This window comes from Buteo buteo, chromosome 4 (genome assembly GCF_964188355.1).
Source record: "Buteo buteo chromosome 4, bButBut1.hap1.1, whole genome shotgun sequence".
NCBI lineage: Eukaryota > Metazoa > Chordata > Aves > Accipitriformes > Accipitridae > Buteo > Buteo buteo.
This window is the reverse complement of record NC_134174.1, coordinates 10576988-10596262: the sequence shown is the minus strand read 5'-3', so window position 1 is coordinate 10596262 and position 19275 is coordinate 10576988. Positions and strand designations below refer to the sequence as shown.

The 19275-nt window shown below is 36.4% G+C and overlaps 1 protein-coding gene across 1 annotated transcript in view; it reads right to left on the bottom strand.

Moving 5' to 3' along the window:
- The window catches only part of PCLO (piccolo presynaptic cytomatrix protein), a 364101-nt gene that overhangs the window by 63667 nt on the left and 281159 nt on the right, over positions 1 to 19275 (bottom strand). Inside the window, exons 14-18 of the mRNA XM_075026698.1 lie at positions 14519 to 14569; positions 13464 to 13594; positions 11860 to 11886; positions 8028 to 8121; positions 2165 to 2236 (exon numbers count right to left, since the gene is read on the bottom strand). Of these exons, the coding sequence (XP_074882799.1) occupies positions 2165 to 2236; positions 8028 to 8121; positions 11860 to 11886; positions 13464 to 13594; positions 14519 to 14569 (375 nt within the window). The remainder of the gene's footprint in view (positions 1 to 2164; positions 2237 to 8027; positions 8122 to 11859; positions 11887 to 13463; positions 13595 to 14518; positions 14570 to 19275) is intronic.

The window sequence follows — 19275 nt, the reverse complement described above, 5'->3', positions numbered from 1 at the left end:
AATAAGGTCTTCAATAATATGAGGCTGGTGTTTGTAGATTCCCTAAAAAAATCCACATATGCAGAATTTGTAACAAAAAGAAAAGAATAGCGATACCTTTGCATGTCACTAAAATAATAGAATTCAATAGGCCATTTAGGCCTCAAAACTTCACTGGAAAAAAAAGGGAGATGCAATGGCAATGTGGAAATGAAACCAGCAGCTTGGCAAAAACCCCCTCCATTGTAGCTAAAATCTGCACTAGCCACCTGCGTTGCTAGCAGGAGTTCTGTGAAATTTCTTTAAAAAAAAGAAGTAAAAAAAAAGAATGAGCATTGGGACCAATAAAGACCCTTCGTTCCTTAATGATCTTGCAGCTGAGAGGGCCAAGAGATGTAAAGTCCTAGAGTCATCATAGAGTTTTGAATGAAGGAAAGGACAAAACCAGCCTTGCATTTGGCTCTAAGGTGAGAGGGTTAAAACTAATGGCAGGTAGGGAAGTTTTAAAACTGCTAGACAAATAAAGTGTGCAATTACCTCGGGGAACAATGTCTTTGTCAGTTTGTTGCAAGACCCTGAATAAAAGAAAGCCTTTTAAAGTTTAGGGATGGGGAAGTCTCTTCAAACCTGATTGTTTCTAGAAGATTAAAAGCCTTTTTTCTTTCCTTTTTTCTTTCAGCTTCATGGGTTGTATATGACCTGGCCTGGTCTTTCTGCTTAGGTCTATACTTAATCTGAACAGATTAGCTATTTAGCATGCTCCCTGGTGTGGTTTTTGGTCATAGCTTTAGGAATGACTTGGAAGACAGCATGGTTGAGGGCTGTTCCCAATAGGCAGTATAGGCTGGGGGCTCTGCTTTGTAGGAGAAGAGGGTTCACATTCCATGGATGTGAACCATGATGTGCCACTTGCCTTCTGGGGCATGCAAGTGGTGCTGGCCCTATTCAAGCAAGTTCTTAGGGCACAATTTGGATATCCTATATCTGGTGTTATGGTACAGGACTCCTCTGGACATCCTGAATTACAATGGATAGTCTTTTCTGTTCCTTTTTTTTTCCATGAAGAACTGTTTTCATATTTAAGTCTGAATGATTTAACCAATACAATAGTTCTAGGGGTTGAAAATATTTGAAGGCAAAAGCTTAAATCTTCCTGTAGAAGCAGCTGCTGGAACATCCATTTTCATAAATAACAATGATGTAAATATTCAGTAAAGCCCTGCATTTAGGCAAACATGCTGAACTCAACAAGAATACTGATGCAGTACGCAGGAAATAAGTAATCATGTGGCTGCTTCCTATAAATTTATTTTAGTGATTGTTCAAATAGTGACATTGATTGCTCAGTTTTGTAGTTACACAAAGGAGAACTGGAGCTGAACTGAGTGCCTTTTTTTGTGAAATTCAAATGCAGAATGCAAAGAGATACTTTGAGTTACTCTGTACATAAGCGATCGATTTTCCTGGGATTCTGTTTCTAATTATAATCCTCTCTTGTAGTAACATTTTTAATTACTTTTTGACATCATAGTTATTGCTGGTAATTCCATATTATATGTGCATATCTTTGTTTATTTGCTTTTAAAAAGAGAGCATACTTCTCCCCATAATCACTCATCTCTTTTATTATTAATTACAAAATTTTGCCTTCAGTCATACTTTGGTAATGATATTACTATTTTGTAGTGTTAAAAATGAGACCTTGATCAGCAAGAACAAATTACTCACACTTGCAGATACTTCTGCATGTGGTAAATTATGGCTTGATGGGAGAATTTAATCCTTTAATCATGTACAAAGACTGATACCTCCTCAGCTTTTCCATGTCAAGTTAAAATCAAGGCAGGCAGCATATCAGTCATAACAAGAATTCCCCATTCAGTCTCCGTGAAGGCTGTTACTATCGCAGGCTGAAAAAAACCCTTAATTTTCAGTGAAGTAACATTGTGTTGCAACCTAAATGAACTTGTCCACAGTTTATCAAGATAAACAGAAGGCATCTTTCATGTGTGACTGAAAGAAATCATAAGCATTGTTATGAAGTCAGCAATAAAACTGTGATGTAAAAAAGGTTTTACTTAACACATCTATCACACCTTGGAAGAGAACAGTCTCCAAATACCAGCATGCAGTTAATCAGCTTTCTAAGTAGTCAATATTAGAGAGGAGGAAATAAGATACTCACTTCACCAAGGAAGTCATTCGAGGAGAATCTATCATAATCCCAGACAGTCACTTCCAGTGTTTTCTTTTTCAGCTGCAATTTAAGTCAAAGGATAATTAACCCCATTGCCATCACAAACTTCAGATCAAGTCTTTATGGTGGTTTCTATTCACTGTCTCCTTCTTGTACCCTTTTTCATAGTGACAGCTAGGCAGCTTTTGTCCTCCCATCAACCTTGATCTCAGAAAAATAATTTGGGGCTATTATTTGTTATCAAGACAAATGGGCTTGTGCTTGGCCCTATTTTAGGAATTTCCACAAGTTGTTTCTGACAGAATGTGTGTCCACTACAAGAGCCAAACTGGTTTTTAAAGCCCCATTTTTGTTTTTCTGCAGCTTTTCTCATCGCCAGGTCTGAATTGTCTGAACTCAGACATTTGCCTAATATATTATTTAAAACACCATATTTACACAATCTCATCCGTGAAGACCAGGCTTTAATACCCCTGGAATTCAGTGTAGTCAATGGGACTCTGCAAGTGATCCAGCCATACAGGATAAGTTGTACTGTTAGGTATTAATGACAGCCATCAAACCCCATTATCTGCAGACCTTGTTAAGCATGATAGCTGTGTCAAGCACTCTTCTTACAGACTACACTAAGAAACAAGTCAGTCTTTTTATATGACAAGATAGCGCAAGACAGAGGAGCTGTTGACCAAAGCAGTTGACCTTATTGGAAAGATTGACCTGAGTGTTATTCCAGGGGTCTGCTGGGAGAGATGGGGAGAGGACTGATTACCAGTGGTGTATGCTGGGGCAAAAGGCTAGCAAGTGGCTGGAGAGGCAGTAATAAATTCATGTGGCTTGAAAGAGAAAAGGACGAAATCCTGGGGGCATGGGATGTCTGCGAAGTCAGGCTGAGTTGTAAGTGAAGAATTCGTTGGACGCTTCCAAGCATTACTAAGGAAAACAGGAGTCTTTTCACATACGTCAATAAAAGAGGTCAGAACCAGAAATCTTATGTGATAATTGAGATCATCATCCTAACAGAAGCAACACGTCACTCACTGCTCTGAATACTAAATGGCTGCTTGGGACAAAGGGACAACAAAGGATCAAGTCATTGTTCAACATTAAAAGCTATACCATTTACTGTACATATTATATATACTTTCAAGGAAAGCACTGTTTGCTATTTACCACTGCTGCCCCTTGGTTTAATGCAACGCAGATTCAGACAGTCCTTAATAACTTTAAATTGCCTTTAAATGATAATTTCATCTCATTATTATGTGTTCGGAATATCTTCTGCTCCCATCTAACTTTAGAAAAATGAGCAACTCTGCAAAGCCAGTGTCTTTGAAAAACAAGTTTAAATCAGCATATCCTGGAAAATCCACACAAAGGGGAATTGTACTATTTTTAGCATCAACAATGTACTCTTTAAGCAGGTAATAACATGACCTGAAAGCTAAGATTTAAAAAGAAAATACATATTTGAGAGCAATTCTTTAATCTTTCTCTGTTTTTTTCCTATCCAACTAGGCAATATTCTTCTTAAACATTCTTTTTAAAAATATCCTGTAAAAGCTGTGGAAAAAGTTGAACAAAAAATATTTTCTTTTGAACATCCCTTACAGAATATTTGTAAAGCTGATTTCCTTGACTGAATAAAATTCCTTTTCTTTGCTATTCCAAAACAGTATCGAAACTGCAACGTGAAAAATAACCTGAAAAAATGAGTTGAGCAGCCACTGGTCCATCCTACTTTTACCTTCCTGGATGATATCGTTTCCTGCTAGATGCTATACTAAGTATATATACATATATATATATATATTTACCCTTTAAAAGGAGGAATAGCACAAATACTTTTCAGAAATGTATTGTCTCAGTTGTTGCTATTTTGGGAGGACATGTTGTCTTCTTGTTTGAAGTAATGACTGTGCAAGGACAGAGAGAAGAATGTATAGATCCAGGAAAGGAAAAAAACCTAAGATTTGAAGGATTTTTGGTGGAAAGGGGAAAATGGAGATTTTCAAGCAACTGCAACCCTACTTTGCTAGCTTCTTTGCATTACTATGATAATAAAACTGTGCTGAAAACTTGCAGAACTCTATATTTCTTTGAGATATCTATTTCAAGCTTCTTAGTTTAATAAAGCTTTTATTAAATATTATGACAATGAAAAACCATCAAAAAAGCTTTATTAGGCAGAATGCATGAAATGAGTCTCAAAGAGGAGGAAAATTTGCCTTTCTGAAGATATATTTATGTATCACTATTGAAGGCAAAGAACACTCAATGGCTAGTGGTTTTAAAAGCAGCCATTATACCATCACAGCAAAGTAGGGTTCTGTGTTACGTCATCCAGTTTTAGGTTGTGAAGCCAGAAATTCAGGTCCCCATCAGGAATTTAACTGACAGCAATACTGAAATGGGTTTCAGAAGCCCACTATGCATCTGACCATGGGTTTCTGCAAGTAAGCAATGTTCCAACAGGAAAATGAGAAAGTGTCCCTAAAAGAAAGCAAGCAGTTTACTTATGTTGTGACCCTCATCTGAGTTCCAAGCATATTATGAAAAAAATATTACTAAGCTGCAACTAATTTCAGGCTTTGCCTTGTGGGAAAAAAAAAAAAAAAATTAAAAAATAAAAACCCACCTAAAAGCATATTACTGCATGTGAACTCCAGTTAGCTTTAGGCTGCTGTGGACAACCATCATTTAAAGAAAATGAAGGAATATGCAGGAACAGCCAATGTGAATAACATTTTCTCTTATGGAAGACATAACCAATACCACACATACTGAAGTGTCAGTTCCTTCTTTTAAATGTCTGGAGATCACTGGGTGTTGTTCCAGATAATGTGGGTCTGTGTAATTAAATATGCATTACTTGAAATATTTAATACATATTCCTTGACAATCTCATACAAGGATTTGTATGAAGAAAGAAATAATTTTAATGCAGTTTGGCTTTCTCCTATGTTGAAAGTAAATTCCTATAATTACTTCAGAAATATTATAAAAGATTGCAGTCTCAGTCAGGATATTTGATGACTAGAAATGAAGGTGGTGTATTAGATCATGCATTATACTTATTTGTGTTTACATTCATATTTAACATTTTATTGTACTCTTCTCTATATTGCTGTACTTCAGTACATGGGAGGACAAAAGGACTTCTGCTAGGTCACTTAGAAACTTACTTTCTTTTGTCCAAGATATTAAGTAAGATTTAAGTACCAACACGTTACTGATTCATAAGAAAGCTTTTCTTACTTTTAGAAATTAGGCATAGGCTCCTACATCATTCAAGGATTTTGAAAATATTACTCTTTCTAAATATATTACCTTTAATTTAAGGACATGAGCTATAGCAAAAGCTATTTGCTTTAATGAATTATATCCATCATCTAAGGAAATACTTTTATTTGCTTTCTGACAAGTAAGAAATTGAGGCAAAGCAAGCCACACCTAAATTACTAAATAATCACAGTTTAATTTATTTTTTCTCCAACTGTCAAAGTAGAATTTGCTACTTGATAAAACTAATCATTCTGACCTTGAAAAAGTCTGTTTCATTTCAGAGTGATCTATTTCCCATAATTATTTTCATTTTAATTTCAGCTAGGTTATGAAAGAGAAAAGGAAAATGAAAAACTGTACAACCAGCTAAAGTCTAGACAGTGACGTTAAAAGGACTATATTAGGAAATATTTAGTAATACTTATTTGCTGTCAGCAGGCAACCCATGGAGGGAGCTTTGATGGAGGGAAAGGAAGTGCTTCTTTGAAGAAATAATATTTATAAAGATTCATGAATTTATGTTAGGGTATGACTGCTAACTCTGTATAACTTTTAGTGTATGATGCAGTTTTGCTTGTTGGGCGATCAGAACACTCATTCTCAGTCTATCACAATTATTGTCTTGTACTTCTCTTTATGTTCTTAAACTATTTTGAAATATCCATTTGTGAGGTTTATGAGTGCAAACAATATACTATTGCATGGTGATAGTTTTTTAACTGTAGAGGGTACTTAGCAGCATCATGGAATTATTTGGTGATTTAGAAATGTGCTTTACTGTATATTCTCTAAGCCAATCAATCACACTGCTATCTTAGCACTAGATACAAGCCATGGAAAGATGTGGAAGGAAATACTACTCCCTGCACACACTTCTACATGACAAGAGGACAAAATATACAACATATGTGGTACCCAGATGAAGCTTACACTTATAAGTACTGCATAACAGTCTCAGAGGAAGGGAAAAGGAGGAGATTTGCAAATGAAAAGCAAAGGTCAAAGAATTACTTGTGACCTAAAGGTAATTTTCTAGAAATAATGGTCAAAAAACCTGACATCAAAAATATTAGGAGATTTTCTGTCATAAAAATCTCTTTCTAAGAAATCCTAGACTGACGTCATTATCCAATCTAAAATCACCAAACAGCCATTGAATGTCCAACACCCAAGCACTCTTAATTACAGCTCAGTGAAATGTCACAGCAGAACCTGAAAGCAAATTGAGTAAACTGAAGAGCCTTTCTTGAATGGAAAGCTCAGTTTGGAAATAGTGCTGGCTTACCAAACCTTTTTACAAAACCCAGAAGACCTAGGTTTTACATTGCAGCTAGACAAACACCACAGGGTTTTTTTCTGACGCTTTCACTGTCAATGAGCTATAATTTATGCAAGCCTACACAAAACAGCATGCAAAACCCAGCAAGCTATAGCTCTTGCATACAACAGGGCACCTCTGAAGTAAATCGGAGCTACTGCCTGTTAAGTTCAGACATGTAGACTGCATGAGCAACCATCTAAGTTCCTCTGTGGGAAGGGTTTTTCTCGATGCAAAAATGAGTATCTTAATCTATGTTCCTCTCAATGACTGAGAAGAATGAATAATGAAATTTTAAGTTAGAGAGATAATATTGAGGACTTGGTGTCATGTTGGAGAAGTATATTAAAAGCATGGGGAAATCTATTCACTAAAGAGTCTGGTTATTCTGGGCTTTTTTAAGAAGTTCTGAAAGATTAAATGGCCTTGAAAAATGAAGTTGAAAGTATCAAGAACAAAACACTAAGAAAGGCAACGGTTTAGGACTGTGTACAGATCCATTATTCTATAAAATATACTTCATAATTTAAAAAAGTGGACTGATCATCATTTTGCTCATTATGCCTTTTTCAAATGGTAAAAAGTCCATTTACAAGGGGAGATGGAGAAAAAGAGGACTCAATTGGTTCATGCTGCCTCAGTTAACCCTGTAAGTCAGTTAGAGTTAGGAAGCCACCAAGAAACGGAGAAGACTTCCACAGATTTCTTTCCCAGATGTGAGCTAAATCTTTCTATAACAAGGAAATTACATATCTTCTAAATTTTTTTGGTGATTCATATTTCAAGCCCATTGCTGTAAATTGCTGCTAAATCTAAAAATGTATCTCTACACTTCACAAATATTTTTGAATAAGAAAATGGTAGGACCTGTGTTTTGTGTGAGCTTGCATGGCTTTTGGAATGAAGAGTGACAGTGATTTCTGCATCTACTTCAGAAACTTATGTCTTAATTTATTCCCTTCCTGTATTCCATTATCATTTTTTAAATTGCCACATCTGTACTTATGACATGATTATGAGCGTAATCCCCACAAATTACCATTTTTATGAGTAGAAGGGACAAGAAAAGAGCATTGATATAGTAAGTTCTGTCAGAGGCAAGGAAATAGTTCCAAATTTCCCCTAAATTTGGCAAGATTTTACAGTGGTTCACAGAATTGCCTGTAGCACTGCTCCCTTCACAGTAAGCATTGCAGACCATACAAATAATAAAGTAGCAAATTGCACTGAACAGTGCTACCAGTCACGCACCTGCTCCATGGAGATATTTTTATAAATTACTGTCTGATTCCACTCAGGATTCAAGCTTTTCTGTACGTACTTAGTTCTCCTCTTGTACTCGGCACTGAATTTGAACAAAGGAAGGAAACATTACATTAGTGATCTTTTGTTTTTTTTCATTTCTAATGCAAAAAAAACCACCCACAAACCAAAAACCAGAAAAAGAACAGAACTGCATCTCTCATTTCTGCAACAACTCAAGGTTACAAGAGGACAACAACAGCCTTTGGGTTTTTTTTTTTTTAGCATGCTTTCCTGACATGTATTTTTAAAACATCTTCTCCTGACTCTTCAGCAGGCTAGCTCTGCCTACAACCGTTTCAGCATAAAGCATCAGTCAGCACATGCACATACACTTTGTTCTCTCATTGTAGGTGTTGGGCTCTGATTATAAATTGAAGTGATAATGCACTGATTTATTTTCTAAGACCATCCTCCTATTAGCACTTTAAAGTAGCATGAATCCATTATATTTATAGGTTGCAGTCTCTAATTACAGGAGTCCCATCTCACAAGAATGTTTAATGAATGCCATGGGGTAACTAATATCCTGTTAATGATAGAAACACTAATTTCTTATTGATCCTATTCTCTGCCTCTACCTCTAACTGTACTGGAAACCAACATAACAGTCCATCAAGCTCATGATTGTTTTTATCAATAGCCAAGAATAAAAAGTTTGGCTGCATAATCTGTTTTTAAAAAGATTCGATAGTGTTTTCTAGTGTACTTTCCATTTCCTGAGTATGGAGAAAGCAATACAGCAACCTTTAAGAGAATATGGATTCATTTAGCTCTGTAAGCTTTGATGTCAGATTTGCTTCCATTCCAATTTTAACTTAATATAAATTTTAATGGATGTCTCAGAAGAGCTGGGTAGGAGAACATGAGAAGCTTTTAATACTTTGAAAACTCAATGAGATATAAGGTAAAAAACCTCTTTTTGCCAGTCTGCAAGTCAACTGCCCCTTGTCTTCTGTTCAAACCTCTGATACATTAAAAGACTTACATGCTATATCTATTATTAAATTAAATGTGTCCAGGACTGTTCTCTAGCACTAAGGCCAAATGGCACAGAGTGACCTCTATCTGCCCTATTAAACACTTTTATGGTTTCCCTACATTAGTTTTTGGTAGTGTGCTGTTCTCCTGATTCTCACTTCGAACTTTTGTTTGAACTGTGCTTTGGTTCACACAGTGGCATGGTCTCAGAGCTAATGAAATAGATTCCCTTCATATGAGATTAACTCAGAAGATACACTCCAGGGACTCATTTAATCAGCTAGTCACTAATGGTGTACCATGCATCGTACCAGACTGGAGCAGGTCTGAATTAAGGTTATGTGAAAGACGCACGTGTTTTACTGACACACATATGTCAACGTTGGGTCTTCAGCACCAGCAGTTTCACTCCACAAACTCAATTCTACTGTGCAGTGCTCCCATCTAATTATTCTGGAGTGTCTAGTGGCCTTATTCTCGAAAAGAGGGTGGCCACATCCAAGCTGCCTACTAGACTGATATCTTTCAATGAAAGGGACTTGCAGCTATTTTTGCTGTTACATTTTGCTCTAGTCATTCTATGCGGTTCCGTTTATTTTCTTGCAAAACATGCTATCCACTGTCTTCCAGTTTATTGAAAAATGTGAACGGCATTGGGACTGTGAAACAAAGTACCTGTCCACCTCTGCTTTTCTGAAAAGAAAGCAGCAGCTCTCCACAGTTCAATCAGTTCTGTCAGCCACAACATACAATGGTATATTTTTTTTTTTTTTTGGGGGGGGGGAGGAGGAGGAGGGCATTTCTTTTTTCTTGTGTGTCAGTAAGAAAAGGATGCATTAAAATCTAGGGAGACCAAGAGCATATGAAAAAGAAACTCAAGCAAAGTTATTTCTTTGCATATCTTGGAAGGAAAGCTGAAATACAAAATCTGAATCCTTTTGGAAACTAGATTTTGATGGCAAATCTTATTCAGTAATGCACTGAAATTTTTCAATCACCTCACTAGCCTTCTTTTCCCACTCTCTGATCTGAGAAAAGCATCCCAATCACCCAAAGTATTAATGAGATTTGATTGACCCTTATGGAGACATGGGACATGGGCAAGTGACAGCTGGGCAGGCAGCATCTCTCTCTCTGGGCTCACAGTACTTCTCAAATGAATGTCTATTCTGATCAACTATTAATGAAATATTAACTTATCCAAAGTTCTCCTACACCCAGAGTAACCCATTTACTTCCTACCTAAACTAAATCAGGGTAGTATTATGCAGCTTGGGCCTGTGTAAATGTCATATGATCTACTGGATTTAAGGAACTGATATACATTCATCTTTGTGAAGAAGGTAGGAAAGGACCCTTTGCGCACTCAGCCAAGAATATGACTCCATGACATTCCCTTTCATTTCATGGATTTCCTTTTGCAATATTACAACTTCATCACCTTTTCAAAGTTTCTGATTTTTTTCAGAAATATGTGAGAAGATGATTCACGCAGCGTTGAGTTTCAGAGCTGGCAGTGACAAAAGGTAAATGTGTTGTTAACATGGTAACTCTGGAGTATTTCCAGTGAAATCCATAGTATCCGGATCTAAATTGGCAAAGGTGGTGTTTAGCTGACATTGATGTAACCTACGGTCTGGATCTGTTGCAGAGGGAAGCAGGAGACCCTGACCACTTCTAAGGAGGTGCGGACCCAGGCTAAGCTGGATGACAGCTGAAGATTTCTAGACCTCTGAAGGGAAGGATCTGGCAAATACATTAAGTTCATACCACTGATGCAACTTTCCCCCAACAATTGTGATTAAGAGATGGAGATGATTTAATAAAATGCATTCATTAAACCAGTCTATACCTAGCATGAAATAATGTGCACTTGAAATTCTCAGAGTATGCTGTGTGAAAAGATACAAACTGCATTAGTCTCTTCTTTCTCATTTCTCTATGTTTCCTTAATTATAATTTATTAATACATAATACCACTGAAAGTACAATGAAAAAAGTATTATAGAATGACTGCATATAAAATGCGGCATTTAAGCACATTCATGAAATAATTTTATTAATGAAGAAAAAGACTGATGATAGAGAAGATCTGTTTATTGAAATTCATCTGCTGACTTGTTTCATCAGTTTTCTACTTTTAAACAAATTTAGAATTTAGGCTGAAATACTGTTCTTATATACTTAGCCTGGGCTGATATTAGTATATCTTGAGAATGGAGTTTTGCCTTATGTTTCCAACTCCAGGACAAACAAAGCACTAATAATTCAATAAGTAAAAATTCAACTTTGTTTATGACAAAAAAACCATTTTTGTGGTCAAGCAGCTTTAAAGCCAGCTGCGCAATTATCTAGAATTATACCTGGCTTTAACGTCTATACACTGTGCAAGGTATAGAGAGAAAAATGTTCCATTTCACTGCCAAACAGTGCCTGTTTCTCTTGGCACTAACACCATTCAAAATCTTGATACAAGTTCACAGTTAACTGTTTTGCAACTTTCAGTAAGTGAGAATGAACCTTTAGATATCTTTGAACTAAATTCTTTCAGACTTCAAAAGGAATTTTGTTTGTCATCAAACTTTGGCCCTAGAATATTACTGCACCAAGAAACATTAATTACTCATTTCCAGTTCCTGCTGACCTGGAAAAGGGATTTATTAGCAAATGAACAGCAAAACCATGCTGCAATTGTGTGCCATCAAAACTCAAGAGAAATCTGTAGTTCAATGCACAGGCTTATCATATCATGCATGCATACAAAAATGAAATAATAAAATTGGAAGATAGCACACTCTACCTTGCATTTTGGACAACCATGACTTGACTGCATATCCAGCATTTACAGAGTTAGGAACACAGAAGAAGCAGTGTGAGAGAAAATGAGAACAGAGATGAAAGAAAACATGTGAATAATGGGTAGTTTCTAGTTTCAGAATCAAAGGAAATAGAGGCATTGAGAAGAAAAAGAAGTCTAGCATGGACTGAACTAGAGATAAAAGATATTCAGTAGCAATTCAAGTTTGTGCTTTCAGAAACAACTTTAGCACTTTTGAGAAGCTCTTCATTTTCATTATTCCCTAAAGCCCCAAGTTAAATGCAAAACTGTAACAATACCATGTTTTAAAATAAAGAACCCAAACAAAACTAAAATCCAAATTCTTCATAACTTGGCAGCAAGTTTAAACCTGGCTTAGACCTCTGCAGAGTGAATGTCTCTCTAGTTCAGTCTTATTTCTACAACAGTGAATGTACCTGCAAAATTCCCAGTAAGATTGATTTGACAAATATCTTACAAGACTTTTAGGTGCATTAAAAAAACCCTCAAGATTTAGGCCCTGTTCCCATTATATTCAATAATAGTTTTGGGCCCAGTGCCACTGAACAATATTGAATGCTGTATAGCTGGAATTAGCAAGCTACAAAAGAATACGCCTGCCTTTAGTTGTACCATTCATGCGCTTTTAGCGGTGCTTGCCCATATGTCAAATGCTGAACTGTGACCTGAGCATGCACTTTCCTGTTATTTTGAAGACAATAGAAATACAGATTTTTAGTTGTGTCATCCTAGCCTGAGAGTCTTTTAGGATGAGTGTGATTACACAAGCAGAGAAGTTTGCAGGAATTTGTCTTTGCAACCTAAGGTCTGATCCATCAGCTTAATTTTAGATATATGTATTGTGTCACTGAAGTCAGCAGTATTATTATAACCATGTATACTTATGCATACATATGACACTCTGCAACTTTAGGGCACAAAAAAGAGTTATAATATTGCTGATACAGAAACATATCTTTCAAAGGAAATGCTAATGAGCTATTTGTAATTACAGAGTCTAAAAAAGCAATGGTCTGTGAAAAAGTGATTAGTGATTTGTATAGTCATTAGATACAAAATTACCAGGATTTCTAAAACCAATGTCACATGTTTTCTGACTAGTATTTCTCACCTTTGATATTATACTGCAACCTTAAATTTATCTCAGAAACTGTAATTCTGTATGTTTGCAAATCTGTCCCCAATTCGGAATGTCTTGAGCTGAAGAAACATTCCATGTTAACCTTAACATGTAGCTTTCTATATTACAGAAAGTATTATATGTATTTAGTACATTTGAGTAGAGTCTGTTATTCTTTTAATACATATTTTTGCATGTATTAGAATTTTTAAATGGAAACATGAAAAAAAAAAATCTACAGGAATGATCATGAAGTCCCTGAGGTCATTAGCAAAGTATGCACATTCTCCTGCGAGTAGGATCTGGCTCTCTATTAAAAATCCACCATTTTTCCTGGTGTTGGACCTGGATTTTCTATATCAATAACTTTCAGTTCCGTTTATTAGTGACAAGTAACAGACCCAAATTAAAAGAAAGTTCAGGTTAAAATTTCCTCTATACTTACCCTCTCCCTGGAAGAAGATAAACTTTAACAAAGGGATCCGAATAGCCATTGTTGTCTCTGGGAGCAAGGTTTCTTGCCTGAAGGATGTGGATGATAAGGTTGCCAAGGTGTTTGTCATAGTTGATTTGAAGCTAGAGAATGCATTAAAACACAGTAAGTTTATTTGTTATTTTCATTTCCCAAATGATTTGATACCTCTCTTAAATTCTTTGAATAAAATGCATTTTAGACCTATACTTTGGATGGAAATAAACACATTTTGGAAGTCTCTCTCTTTCTCTCCTGACTAGAATGAGATGCTAGATGATTATGTTGGATCTTGAAACAAATTTTGCTTTCAAAGTCTGCCAGTATTGGTTAAAAAAAAAAAAAGGAAACACATGTATTGATCTATTCCAATATTCCAATCAGGAAAAAGGAGGTGAAATTTGAACCTTTGATATTATTCTAAGCAATAGCCAGCTTATGGAGTAGGAATTACACAAATTATGACTACCTGGAGCCCAAGCCTGGGAAGAATGTTATAATACTATGGAAAGACTCATAGTACTGGTATAGGAGTGAGGGATGAATTAAGGAAAAAAAAGACAGAAATCTATAGGAAGTTAGGCTTCATTTATTCTTCTGCTCCCAGTTCCACTGTTTTAAAAAGCTAGCGTAAAGTCAGTTTACATAAGACATAACCACAAACTCGCGCTGTATGGAAATAAATACACTGTACTATGAGGAAACCACAGCACTCACTGCTTAAATGTAAGCAGTCTGGGAATTTCTGAAGTAAACCAAGATAAGTGACCAAAGATTAAAGATTAGAATGAATTTCACTACTTTTTTAGCCCTTTCAGGAACAATAGCATTTTCCATCCTTCTGTTTGTATTTCACAAGCCAACATTAAAGACAGAAGCAAAAATCAAGCACTGACTTACATAAGTGACATTTCAAGGGGTTGGAGTTGAATAAGAAATCAGTTAATGGAGCTTGTTTTCTGCAAACTTAATCATCAGAAAATCGCAGCCAGTAGCAACAATTTACACAGCAAAACCTACAAATTTACCTGAATTTCTCCAGTGATTGGATGGGAAGCAGACTTCATAGTTTCCGTGGGCTGTGAGATTAAAATACATAAATAAATACATAGGCGCACACTCACAAATATACACATAGGCATATTGGAAATAATAGATTTTCAAAGTTAACTTTTTTAACAGGTGTTGTTTATACTCCTGTATTGCCACACATTTTTAAAAAACATTTAATTGTCTCCAATTTGTATGCTCAAAACTAATAGTTACGGTATTCAACAGCACTTAAAGTCCATCCCAGCCATTTTAATCAGCCTTTGTGCAAGTACAGAATCAGACAACTTGAACACCAAAGTCTTTAGTCTGAGCAGATTGGTCACACAAGGAGGCATGGGGAGAAAAAAAACATATAGCATTAAACCTGTCTAACAAAAGTGAATGTTGCAAAGAGAAACCAAGTACCGTGTCAAACACAACACAGCCATATTTCTATTGAAAGGCAAAGGTTACACTAGTTTAAATTGAGTTTAGATGAAAGTGGGTAGAAAGAGCGGAAAGAATGGTATTAAAACTGAGTGATGTGTATAAGTGGATTTCACAATTGCAGCCATCTCATATAGTATTTTTGCTTTATTCTGTGTTTTCTGATAATCAATTCAGTGACATCACTTCATCTTCAAATTCATCCACACACTTTCCATGACATGAAATTTAAATTTTCTGTTCTCCCCTTTACAATGCTGTATAATCATGCTTGTTCCTCTCTGTTCTCTATAACTGAGCTTCTCTAGGTTGCTGACAAAAGCAATAAAATCCTTCCCCTTTTCTTCCCACCTGTTTGTTAGTAGTTGGAAATTAATAGCACCATTTGCTTCAAATCCTGGACTCTCAGAAATATGCTGTTCTGTTAAACGGTGGTGCCCTTGAGCCAGCCTGGACCTAACTCTAATCTCCAAGCCATCAGTCAAGCAAGAAAACTCTCTCTGGTTCAGTAGCAGGATTTGAATATTTTTGCATTCTCTCCACAGCTGCTTCCTTGGTTGATGCAGCAGAAAACAAAGGATGCGAACAAGGACAAATGTACTGGTCTCTGAAGACTGGTCTGGAAATCATCTTTTCCTATTCTTCCAGACATGACCAGCAGCCTGACCTATTATTCTGTGTAATTAGGATTTCTTTCACTTTCTGAATAGAGTAAAACTCATCTGCCTTTTTTGTGCTGCCCTACCCTCCAGAAGAACCCTTAGACATTTTCTCAGGATGTTGGATATGGATGGTTTTAAATTAGGCCAATGCAGACCCCTTATCTCCTGGACCAGAGCATGAAGTTAAGGTGATGCACTACCCTTTTCAAGTTTGTGATGAAGAAACATCCCTTCAATCACTCAGATATGCAGACTGGAGCTAGCCAGAAAAATCTCAGCCAAATTAGTGCAATGAAAACACGGTAGAAAACCAGCCCAAACCTGCCTGTTATATTCACTGTCTTGTGTTGCCTTATTTTTGTTTGTTTTACAGGCTTTACCTTGCCTTCTAGATTTGTTTCTTTATGAACACAAGCTTTTTTCAGAAAAAAAGTGTTGATTTTTCTCGAGATACGTGTGCCTCTCAAAAATAGTTCTCATGGAAAATTTTTAAATCAGCTTTTCTTGGTACCTTACAAAGCTTTTAAATAAGTGTAATCCCTCTAACAGCTAAAATAGGTCATCAATAGTTTATAAAATGTTCTGAATCTTAAATGATATTTTAGATGGATAGCAAACTACTCCTAAAACTTGTTTGGTCCTTGAAAGATCATTCAAAAAGAGAATTTCACTCCTTTTGCCAAAGAGAGAGACCTACCTGAGCATCATGCAGACTTTCAAAGTAGGGCTTAAATGGCTTACATTTCTCATACCTTACCTCTGGAAATGAATTTTATTATACTTTAATAGGTCTGACCTCAGTCTGTACTAGCACTCACAATACTGACAATGCTACAAAATAACATGGAGTTAGCTGTGCTGCGGCTACAAAATCAGTGCTGGCTAGTCTAAATGCTCTAATTTTTCAGAAGTTTGAATAGTAAAAATAATGAGTTTGTTCACTCCAAATATGTAATATAGAATGTATTAGTACAGATACTGTAGAAGGAGTGCAGAGAAAAAGAAATGGGCATGCTGAATTTGTGTGGGGACTTCCAAAGGTGGTTAAAGTGAAGTTCCCTTTAGCCGTGCAGTTACTTGCTTTTATCTACTTGTCTGTAAAAATAAATGTGCATTTTTGTGTTTCTGTATCATTGTTAAATCTCTGTATTCATACAAAAGGCTGTGATTCAGCATATTAAATATCTGGGGTTTTCTCTGATGTCAGCTGATTTAAAACTGATCATGAAGAACTACCCAAATATTTCAAAGAAACATGAATAATTTAGGCTCAAAGAGACCTTTCAAGGTCACCTGGTCTAACCCCCAGCTCTGAGTTGGGCCAACTTTGAAGTTGGATCTGGATTGAAAGGCAGAGATGCAAATAAATATCTTTCTTTTTATCAGGGCCTCAGTAAGGATTAATTTGAAAAGAAGGAAAAGTATTTCACTGCTGACTTCTCTAGGAGCTAAAGGATCTGAGGATTTAGAAAAACAACCCATTCTTCAAGACACAAAGACAACTAAATGTTTCTATAGGGCATTTATAACCTGGATGTAATCTGCACTGTAGAATGATCATGCATTTACATTACAAAAGAAACAGGTCTGCACAGGATATAGTCAGCTCAAGGGTCCCAAAGGTTAAATCTCTCCTGTGATGGCTAATCTAATTTCAATCTGATTTCTTTTGATACTCCCTGCATGCACTCACACACCCTGTGTAAGAGCCAGTGCTTTGTAAATGCCATCACACCTGCTGGAGAAGGTTGTCATTGCCATGTGAAGCTTGTTAATGCCAGGCTCTGATGCTACGCACTATCACTTTCTGTAGTAATGGGACAAAGCACTAAAGGTGAGAGAATCGGCACTGCAGAATATCAGAGAGAATCCTACATTTATGGAGTGTATATGCTGTACAAAAAGCTTAAAAAAAAAAAAAAAAGGATTTTGCTTGCTAAAAATAAGAAGAGTCACAAAAACAAGATCCAGGCAGTTTGGATATTTAGTCTTTCATGATACTTTGGCAAGGCTACAGCCTGCCTAGAAATGCTGTCAGCCCAAGGCAAAGAGCAGTTCCAGAAAGGATGAGCAGTAGCTTTCTCTTCTAACAGAGCTCAACACCATTATAAACTTGGCCTGCAGTCAATGAACAGAAACTATACAAGTCAACAAAAGCTACGGTTGTTATGAAGGAAATGCCTCCCAACATGATTTTCAGAAATAAGCAAAGAATGTTTCAAATATTTGCCTGATTAGTTTTGACTTTTGCATCCCCTACATAAAGGCATTAGTTTTAATAATTTTTTGTTTCATCTTTATAAGCCTTCAGCTGAATTTTCATAAAAGATTACTAAATCCTCTGTGAAGCAGGAGATTAAATTTATGCATCTAACTTTAGGTGACCTGCTACAGTGCCAGTCTTCTCATGTGGACAGAGAGTGGCACTTCTCCAGGATACACTGTACACCAAGGATTTATGGATCTCCATAAACTATGCAGTGGATTTAGGAGTGTGATTCATCCAACCAAATGAAAGGGGGTTCAGTGTAGACACTGAAGTGACACTTGCATTAAGAGCCCTGCCCTCTCCTTCCCATGCAGTGCATGCACTTCAACGGCAGGTTTCATCCAGTCTCAGGAATTGTATCTCAGAAGTGCATTATTCTCACTAGTAAACATAAAGCACAGGGCAAACTAGTTCATATGTAGATGTACATAATATTCAGAGTAAGGTGTAATGAAACCAACTATTCACCTGATGATTAGGCAATTCTGCCACATCCCTGAAGTTAGGTGCAGTAAATCTTGGATTATGGATTTAATTTGTGCATCATATACCTGCATTAGTTCATAAAAAGGCTATGGGAATTGTGGCCAGGCAGAATTACTATCCAAAACAAACTGATCAACAAGGACATTTACAGGTTTTGCTAAATTGCTGGATGAAAGAGACATTTTTCGTGTTTCCTCTCACATGAAAGTTATGTAAGCATGTTGAAGAGCTATCTGAAATCAGCAGGCACCATTTCTGGTTTTTGTTTGTACAGTACCTAACACTTTTGTAGTCCAAATCACAGCCATAGCTTCAACAGCACAAAAATACAAACATAACAATAATGCAGTAGGAACCTGACAGTCCCAAGAAGTAATAAAAATGCAGAGAAATAAACACATAGAAAGCACCTTGTTTGCAATGTGACGCTTTGCTTCCAATAGTAAGACAGTGAGAAACTGAGTATTCAGGATAGCAATCAGCTTTAGCTGTCTTGCAAATTGCTTAAGCAAATGCAGTCTTCACGGGATTGATTTTCACTTCAGGTGTTAACTTTTTTGACACAAAATGCAAAAATGTGACAGATGACTTTATGATCTAGTTTCCAGCTTCAGCTGTGAAAAAATGCTACCAAATTCCCACTCTGCCCTTTCCAGGTGTGCAGGTGGGTGCACAAGGAGAAAAAAGTTCAGCTGAGAAATGGACAGGATGTGGCAAAGAAAATGAGAAACTGTGCTTAACAAGTTCACAGGAATTAGCTAGTGACAAAACACATTTTGATGGTAAATTTATTTTTCATTCTTTCCCTGGCTTTCAGAGAAATGCTTAGTATTGCTATGATTATTCACAGCTTGTAACACTTCAAACAGTAGCTTAGTACAGAGAGGGA